The 9,446-nt window shown below is 46.4% G+C and overlaps 1 protein-coding gene across 1 annotated transcript in view; it reads right to left on the bottom strand.

The window, feature by feature from the left end:
* Fsd2 (fibronectin type III and SPRY domain containing 2) overlaps positions 1–8,405 on the bottom strand; it is a 34,644-nt gene extending 26,239 nt beyond the window's left edge. Inside the window, exons 1-5 of the mRNA XM_013512489.1 lie at positions 7,696–8,405; positions 7,456–7,551; positions 4,007–4,237; positions 2,820–2,842; positions 1,614–1,735 (exon numbers count right to left, since the gene is read on the bottom strand). Coding sequence (XP_013367943.1) covers positions 1,614–1,735; positions 2,820–2,842; positions 4,007–4,237; positions 7,456–7,551; positions 7,696–8,259 — 1,036 coding nt within the window. The 5' untranslated portion in view covers positions 8,260–8,405. The remainder of the gene's footprint in view (positions 1–1,613; positions 1,736–2,819; positions 2,843–4,006; positions 4,238–7,455; positions 7,552–7,695) is intronic.
* Between the last annotated feature and the right edge of the window lie 1,041 nt (positions 8,406–9,446).

Here is a 9,446-nt window from a genome sequence, read left to right as displayed (position 1 = left end):
TGTTGGTGGGAGTGTAGACTGGTGCAACCACTGTGGAAATTAGTGTGGAGATTCTTCAAAAACTATGACTAGAGGTCCCGTTTGACCCAGATATTTACCTTTTGGGTATCTTCCCAAAAGAATTAAAAGCACCATACCACAGTGATATATGCACACCCATGTTTTTAGTGGCACTCAAAATGGACTAAAGATTTGAACATAAGACTAGACCTGTAAAAACCTTGAGGAAAACACAGAAGAAAAGATTCTTGACATTGGTCTTGAAATGATTTCTTGGATTTGACATGGAAAACACAGATAATAAAACAAACACTATAGATAAATGGGATTGCACTTAACTAAAAAGCTTTGGCACAACAAAGAAGCATCGACAGAGTGAAGAGACAACGTATGGAGTTGGGGAAAACCAGTTGCACACCTTATATTGAGTAAGAGACTAACATCCAGCCAAACATGGTGGAGCTTACCTGTAGTCCCAGCACTCTGGGAGGCTGAGTCAGGAGAATCCCAAGTTTGAGATCAGCCTGGGCAACTTAGCTAGAGCTTATCTCAAAATAAATTTTTTAAAAAGGGGAGTTTGGAGGGGCTGGGGATTTAGCTCAGCGGCAAAAGCGCCTGCCTAGCAAGCACAAGGTCGTGAGTTTGGTTCCTGGTACCAGAGAAAAACCAAAAAAAAAAAAAAAAAGGGGAGGTTGGAAAAAAAATAAAAAGGGGAAGTTGGGATTTAGCTCAATCTCTAGCACAAAAAAAGAAAACAAAACACTGCCCCCCAAATAAGAGACTAGTGTCCAAAATATATGACTCTCCTATAGCTCAGTAGTAAACAATAAAAAAACAAAGTACTGGTTCAGTCTCCACTGAACCAGGGGTGGAGGGTGGGGAGCAAAAGATAACAAGTGTGGGCAAGGATGCAGAGAACTGGAACCCTTATACAGTGCCAGTGAGCATGTAAATTAGCATAGCCACTATGGAAAACAGGATGATGTTGGTCCCACAAAAAATTAAAAGTAGAACTGCCATATGATCCAGCAGTCCCATTCTAGGTGTACACCCAAAAGAATGTGAAATCGGGAGCTGCAAGAGATATGTGCACTCCATGTTCACTGCAGAATTATTCACAATAGCCAAGATATGGAAACAAACTAAATGTCCATGAGCAGATAGATGAAGACAATGTGGTACACACACATAGGACAATATTAGCCTTGAAAAGGAAGGAAGTCCTCCAGTTTGTGACAACCAGGATAAACACAAGACATTGTGCTAAAGAAAATGAACCAGTCACCAAAGGACACGTGCTCCATTACTCCACTTACACGAGATACCAAAAGTGGTCGAACTCAGGAGCAGAGAACAGAATGGTGACTGGCAGGGGCTGGGGTCAGGGGAGAAATCCATGAGGAATGGTTGCTCAGTGAGTATAAGGATTTGGTTCTACAAGATGAGTAAGTTCTGGAGATGTACCGCGCCACACAGTGAGATATGCTACGAGGATAGATCTGGTGTTCAGTGTACACACCCACCCACACACACACACACACACACACACACACACACACGGGCTCCTGGAGAGGTGAGCTTGCTGTGAAGGTCACCCACAGGTGGGAACGCACCCGGAATGGTGTTCATGGAACCCATCAGCTGTTCCACATCAGAGAAGTCCAAGGTCTGGTCTTCAAAGTCAGGCTGTGCAGAGATTTCCACGTCTGTTTTTGTTTTCAGGAATTTCCCGAGCCTGTGTGTATACAAAGACACAGCGGCAAGAATGGAGGGGTGTGCTGTTCAGGGTGTCACTGGGTGCAGTGTCACTGGTAGTGACTGAAGAGCCCTCTGTTGACTTTCCCCGTCCTAACATGCTGCTGGCTGCCTTCGCCTACCTGGGAAGTCACCAGCGGGGGTGGGTGGCATTGGTTTGTGCCTTTGAGGGGAGGAGAAGGGAAGGGTTGTGTCAGAGGGCGGCCAGGTGGACATCTACTCCCTGCCCACAGAGGGTCCCTCGGCAGCTACCCTGGAAACAGCCTCACCCACAGCGTCCAGGCCCTGAGATGTACCGAGGGCTCAGAAAGGGACATCGAGTGCCCTCAAGGTGCTGATCTCGGGGCTCTGGGTCTTCTGGCAATCAGAAGGATTTTAAATGGCAAAGCCAGGATCTGCAACCAGGTCAACTCTGGCCAAAACCCTGAGTATTAAGTTTCAGCTGGGCTGGTGGTGCACGCCTGTAATCCCAGCACTCAGGAGGCTGAGGCAGGAGGATCGCTGCGAGTTCAAGACCAGCCTGGGATACAAGGTGAATGAAAGGCCAGCCTGAACTGCATAGTGTGACCCTGTCTCAAAAAAAAAAAAAAAAAAAAAAAAAGTTTCAACATTCATGTTGCTTTATAGACAGTGACTTACTGGCTTCTCACAAAATTGACCGTGTGTGTAAACAGGAAATGCGGGTCCTTAGATAAGTTGGACCTGCCCAGGGTACAGGGTAGCAGGGTGAGAACTCCTGTCTGTCTGACTCTAAACTGTGCATGCTTTTGCTTCTCCAAGGTCCTAGAACAGTTGGGGGGCCCTGGGGTGCTTTCCAGATCCTAGTTTCTCCTGGTGCAAAGAGGGGCTTGTGCAGACCTGGCCAGTTTGCTGGCTGGGCTCACTTTTGGCCCTGAGACTCTGAGATTCAATTCTACAGGTTCCTCAAGACTCCACTCCACCACTTGGAAGCCAGTGCTCTTTTACATAGAGGAGGCTGAAACTGCAAGCACAGAAGCCCCCAGAACTGAGTCCAGAAGTGGAAGGAACAAAGAAGGAAACATGCGTGAGAACAGAAGGTTTACCTGTCAGTCATGGCCACCGCGTCCTACGAAGGAAGAGAAAAGGAGAAAACATTGTCTCTGGAAGTAAATCTTGCACGCAAACATACAATGTAAAGTAGGAAAAGGGAACAGTCAGCTGCATTCACCTCACAAAACCATCCTGTGTCTGTGCATTTTCTTTGCACCATGGCTTTTCCTGTTTAGAGGGTAAGCTTGCCATGTCACAGACGCTCTCTGGACCACTGATTTGAAGGACTGCAAACAGTTCATGGAATGGAAACCCCACCATTTACTTCACTGTTCCTCTACGTTGGGCATTTTGGTTGTTTCAAATTTTTACCACCATAAACAATGTTGAGAATACCTTCAAGGTGTCACCCCCTCATCCTGAGTTGTGTCTCTGAGATACACTGCCACCGTGGGACCCCTGACGCAAGAAGCGTAAGTGTGGGTGGCTCTCATGGTACCTGTGGATTGCTTTCTGCTTTAGTCATGGTCTCTTGCCCAAGCATGGCAGGAAGGAGGTGCACTTGGGCTTTGAGGAGCCGCTGTGGGCCCAGACTGTGTAGGGGTCATACACGGTAGCCAGGAAGCTTCTGGAGCTGGAGGCTCCTCTGCACATCCTGGACACATTTGCCCCACAGTCCTGTGGAACCTTGTGGAGGAAGAGGGTCCCAGCTCTGACTGAGATTGAAATTCCCACAGCCCAGCTACATGGGGCTTAGGTCAGATTTAATTTGACTTGAAGAAATTAAGGAATGGAATTTTGGGGTACATGGGATACATAAGTTTATGCAGTAAGACTTAGACTTTCTGCCCCTGTGACTGAGAAATTGTGTTGCCTTGGTTTAGCTTGGACAACTTTCTCCTCAGAGCTCTAAGAGGCCACCTGAAGTAGCCAGAAAACTCTCAGGAAACTGTCTGTGCTCATCTCTAGGATCCCTGAGTTGCCAGGACAGAGGTGCTGCTTCAGCAGGGTTGGTAGGAAAGGGTCAGCTGTGTAGCAGCCTGGCCACTCATGACAAAGCTGTGTAGCATGACAGGGCCACAGCCTCCCTGCTGTGAATGTCCAGAGGCCTCAGGTAGATGCCGACCATAAAGCTCAATTTCAACAGCCCAGGGGCAGAGAGGACAACCCGACCTTCCCTAACCATAGCTGTCAGTTTGGCTTATGATTTCATTTTTGTCCTTTACATTTCACTACTGACCTTTAAGAAGTCAACCTTCTCCTCATGACACATCTCCTCTATGGTTTCCATCAGTTCTTTGCAGGTATCAAGGTTTTCCCCACAACTGACCAGCTGTCCATACAAGGCCTCCAGCTTCTCTTTCTTCTTCTCTCCTAGAGCTTGTATTTTTTCTTCATACTTTTGGGCGAGCGTTTCCAAGATCTCATTGTAATGTGACTCAAAGTTTTGTTCTTGTTTTCCAAAATTCTCCTGCAAGACAGGTAGCCTCAGTCATCATTTCAACGCACGTGATGTGTGACTAACTCACCCGGGGCATGAACATGTACCTCCCTAGAGGCGTTTTAGTCCCTCTGCATTGTCCTATCTCTGCCAGGATGCTGGGATGGATGCTGGGGGAGCTCAGACAGAGGAGTCTCCATCCTAGACCGTCAGAAATGCAAAAAGCACAGCTATATTTCCTGGCAGCATTTTTCAGTCCTCTCCCAGTTTTAGCTACCTTCCATCACCATGACAACCAGCCAAGGAGCTCTTCAATGATGAATCAGATTGTTATGGGAACCTTCCATCTTAAGGTGGAGATGTTTGCCCTCCTTACAATGCTCCACTTATGATACCTGGATCACAGAAACATTGAATTGCATCAGCTAGGGTCACACCACCGAGGGGAAGATGAGTGTTGGAGCCAATGCATGTTAGAGCCAGATGGCACTGCCTAATAGACAAGAAGAGCAAGGAGCAAGCAGGTGGGTGCTTTGTTTGGTACTGTAGTGTTTAGTTCAGGATAATGACATGAGGGATATTAAGCAGAGGATGGTGATTCCTGCTCTTCATTATTATATACTGAAGCCCAGGAGACTCTGAAGGTTTTGACTGAGTCATTTTAATCAGATGATAATGAGAGTTCCAAAGAAGAGGCTCTTACCTGCTATTCAGAGTCATAACTAAGTACCTACCATGTACATAAGAATTGCTCAGAATGGTGAGAAGGAACAGCAATAGATGACTCTCCAATGCATACCATTAAAGGCTGCTTTCAGAGTCCTTACTGAGGTTGAAGGTACTTTGATCTAAGAGTAAGCTGGGCCAGGCAGAATGGTGCACCCCCAAATCCCAGCACTCTGGGAGGCTGAGGCAGGAGGACCACAGGTTGGAGCCCAGCCTGAGCAACTTAGTGACTCAGCAAGACCCTGTCTCAAAATAAAAAATAAAAAAGAGCTGAGGGTGTAGTGCAAAGGCTAGGATCCAATATCTAGTAAGAAAGAAAGAAATAAAGAGAGAAAGGAAGGAAGAAAGAAAGAAAAGGAGGGAGGAAAAAGTAAGCTGGTTTTCTTGGTTTTCCATTGCTGTAGCAAAATACCCAAGAAGTATCAACTTAACCTGAGAAAATGTTTATTTTAGCTCATGGTTTGTCTTACTTTCCCCATTGCTGAGACAAAATGTCTGATACCAAAAGTTAAAGGAGGAAAGGTTTATTTGGCTCACAGTTTGTAGAGGTTTCAGTCCATAGTTTGCTGGCTCCAAGGCAGGGTGGCAGGCATAGGGGCACCACAGAGGAGAGACAGTCTGTGGGAAGCACCAGGCAGCAAGCAGCAAGGAACAAGCTGTGACCTCTTTCTGTTCCTTATATCTTATCCAGGCTACCCACCCTTAGGGCAGGTAGCACTCCCATCCAGGGTAAGGAAGCCTTAACCCTAGCATAGAACCATGAATAAATCCCAGCAGCACACAATCTAGATCCAGCCACCCCAGCTATACTCTGGGGAAGCTTACTCTTAGGAGGAATAAGGGACAGCTGAGTGAAAGAGCACTTGGCAAAGCCAGGATGGGCATCTCACAGAGCTTCATGGAGGCGGCCTGGGAGAGTGGCTGGCCCGTCTCTGTGCAGTTACCAGCAGGCAGAGTGACAGAGCAGTGGACTCTAGCTCAGCAGGCCTGGCCCACACTCATCCCCAGGGCAGGATGAGGAGGGGGAAGGGCTCGGGGAGAGGAAGCCCCCTCCAACCTTGGAATTCTAAAGTCTTACTGATCTCTCAGCGAGTCTGTAAAGTGGTAACTAGATGAAGACAATGACACCGATTTTTGTGGCCCATGCACAGCTTATGTATGTCTGTGTCTGAGTAGCAATAACTGGCAGAATGTTGTTGCAGAAAACTAAACACTGTTATTTGTTATGGCTTAGATCTAAAATGTCTCCCGAAAGCCCGTCGTGTGTGGAAGGTGGTTGGATCATGGGCGGGGTACTCAGCAGTGGAGTCAACCATGGATGAGCTCATGGCTGACTGTGCTGTAGGGGGTGGGGTCTGCTTGGAAGTGGTCACTGGGGACATGACCCAAAGGGGTGTCTTCTTGTCCCTGGCTCCTTCTCTGCTTCCTGGTTGTGACAAGGTGAGCACCTTTCCTCCTCCAGGCCCTTCCATCATTCTTTTTCCACCTTGGAGCTGGCCTACCATGCCCTGAATCCTCTAAAACCATGAGCTAAAAATAAATCTTTCCTCCTATTACTTAATTGTGAGTGCTAGGTACATTGTCCCAACAACCGGAATGACTAATCCCACATCTGATTTTATGTCATTAACATGATAGATACTCCGGGGCTGGGGATTTAGCTCAGTGGCACAGCGCCTGCCTGGCAAGCGCAAGGTCGTGAGTTTGATTCCCGGTACCGGAAACAAAAACAAAAACAAAAACAAAAACAAAACATGATAGATACTCCAAAGGCCCTCAATTAGCCTGAGAGAACAAGAAAACAACATGGGGAACCCACTGTGTCTGGTTACCTAGCTGGCGCATCAGGTAATACCCAAGGGATTGATGCACATTTGTGTGCAACAAAAAATGAACTAAAATATATAAACAAACCAAAATCCAAGGGAGGCTGTTTATTTATTTATTTATTTATTTTTTCCCTTCTGGTACTGGGACTCAAACTCACGACCTTGCGCTTGCCAGGCAGGCTCTGTGCCGCTGAGCTAAATCCCCAGGCCCTGTTCATTCATTTTATTACTGAACATAAATGTTCACTCTTCTCCACCAGGGTGATGCCACTGTGAAGTGATCCTTGTTAGAATAAAGAAGATTTGAGCCACACACAAGTGTTGGTTTGGGTTTAGGGGATGAAGAGGAAAAGGAGTCCAAGAAAGAGAAGGACAAAGACTCTACTTGCAGTTTCCCCCTTATTTATTCATGCACCAAACATGTATAAAATGAGTATTCCAGCACATCCCTCAGTGTGCGGCTGGGGTGTGCAGGGAAAAAACACAGCCTCCTAACCCAGAGCACACTAACACAGCGCACGCTGCAGGCGTGCCTGAGTGCTGTGGGGCAGGAGAAAGGGTGAGGAGACAGAGCAGCGGCGACAGCTCATGTGGGAAGGAAATGGATTCTCTAACACACACCAAAGCTGGCCGTGCCCCTGGCCGCTGAGGGAAGCCATCTGTGTCTAACAAGGTTGCCCAGCGTGTTCTTACCTCCACAGTGATGAAAACCTCCTCCAAGTGACTTGCAAAATTTTCCATCTCGATTATCTGCTGCTCCAACTTGTACATGTTTTTGTGAATTTCATCCTGTCCAACAGAGCAGCACAGAGAAAGCGTCAGTGCTCCCCTTCTCTGTCTCCTCTGGAGGCAGCATTGAGATTGCTTCCCCACTGTCCCCTTGAAACCACAATGTGACTGCCCCGGACAAAGGCCCCAGACAGCCTGTGTTACCTTGGCGCTCTCTAGGGCTTTATTGAGTGGGGTCACTTCATGCTCCTTGTGCTCATCAAAATCCTTCTCAACAGCTCTGACGGGAGTTCTGCAAGTGACACAGAAGAGGTCGGCAGCTTCTTCCTCGTCTTCCTCTTCTGGGATGACGTAGCACTCGTACTCTTCACTGGCGCAGCCGTGTGTGTACCTGTAGGCTTCCCGCAAGGCCTGGCTCTGGGCTGCCGTGCCCCACCCTGTGTAGCCCTGGTCCTCAGCCCCAGCCTCTCCCCCAAGTCTCCAGTCTCGCTGCTCCCTGGTTGGCTCCCTCCTCTTCATTCCATAAGGAGGGTACATCGGCACCCCCATCCTGTCTTCATCAACAAACTCATCCCCTAACTCGTGGTCATCCTCTAGCCCATATAAATGGACAAGTTCATCCACTTCTTCTTGGAGGTCTCTTTGAGCTTGGCCTTCCCCTGCCTCCATTGGCTCGTGGCTCATTTCAGCTTGGACTGTTTCTCTCCTCAGTCTATTGTTTTCCTCTGGGAAGATCTGCAGTCTGTCTTCAGAGCTGTGCAGATCCATGTGATAAAAGTGGAGGTCCTTGGGAGCTGTGGACCTGTCCTGCCTGGGCTCTTCCCAGCTTTCTCCTCCGTGGTAATTCCAGCAGTCCTGGGAAGCACCAGCATATAAGAAAGACCCTCCCTGGATGCTTAATAGTGACTACCTGGGGATCTAGAATGGAAAAAGAGGGAAAGTATCAGCTTTTGGAAGGTCACTGCAGTAGATGATCATGAGATCAGGCTCTTCTCATTCATAAATTTCAAAAATTTCTCTGAGTAGCTCAGTTGTAGTCTTGTGTTAAACCACCTGTAAAAAAAGTTGTGTTTTCTCTAGGCTTTCTAAATTTAAACAGAAAAAAAATAGGAGAGAAATGTCAATCAATTTAACTAACAAAACACTTCTATACATTAAAACAATAACAACAACAAAAACCCAAAACTTAAAAGGCAATATAATGGGATGAGTCAGAGGCAATTAATTTTCCAAACGTGTATGACTTCATTAAAAAGTTAGGACCTCAATAGATAAATATGTAAAGACAATTCATAAGACAACTACTTTTTCATATTAGTTGTGCAAAAGTATTTGGAAAACTATTCATGCTTATGAATAACAGACCAAATAAATGAGATGCCATTTTGCCTTTCCAGTTTGCAAATACTTCAGAAAATAAAAATGACAGCCAGGGTGGGGGTGTAGCTCAGCACCATAGTGTGTGCTCAGCATGTGCAAAGACCCAAGTTCAGTCCTCAGCATCAAAAAGGTAAGTGAAATGAAGTAACAGTAAAATAAGATGACACGCAAGGCTGGCTTAGGGCACAGCTGTGTGAGCACTCTGATAGACTGCTGGGTGGGATGTAAGCTGGCTCCACTACTCTGGAAAGCAAATTTGGCAACAGTAAGAGCCTTAAAAAGATTGCTATTCCTTAACCCAGTAATGCTCTTTTGTAACCTGAAGGAAAAATCCCAAACATAGGGAAAAATTATTTCTCTACAAAGTTTCCACCACAACATCTTTTATATTAGCAAAATGATTTTTTGAAAAGGCTTAATGGTTAGGAGAATAGTTAAGTCAACTAGGATAAGTACACTGTATAGAGTATAAGGCAGCCTTTAAAATATCTGTAGAGACCATATGAGAAATTGAGAAGACTATATAGGATGTTAAAAATAAAGAGATTTTTATTATATATGAAATATGATGCCAT

This window comes from Chinchilla lanigera, unplaced genomic scaffold (assembly GCF_000276665.1).
Source record: "Chinchilla lanigera isolate Chin_1 unplaced genomic scaffold, ChiLan1.0 scaffold00015, whole genome shotgun sequence".
NCBI classification, from domain to species: Eukaryota; Metazoa; Chordata; class Mammalia; order Rodentia; family Chinchillidae; genus Chinchilla; species Chinchilla lanigera.
The sequence above is the reverse complement of the archived record's forward strand: the minus strand, read 5'-3'. Positions and strand labels throughout refer to the sequence as shown.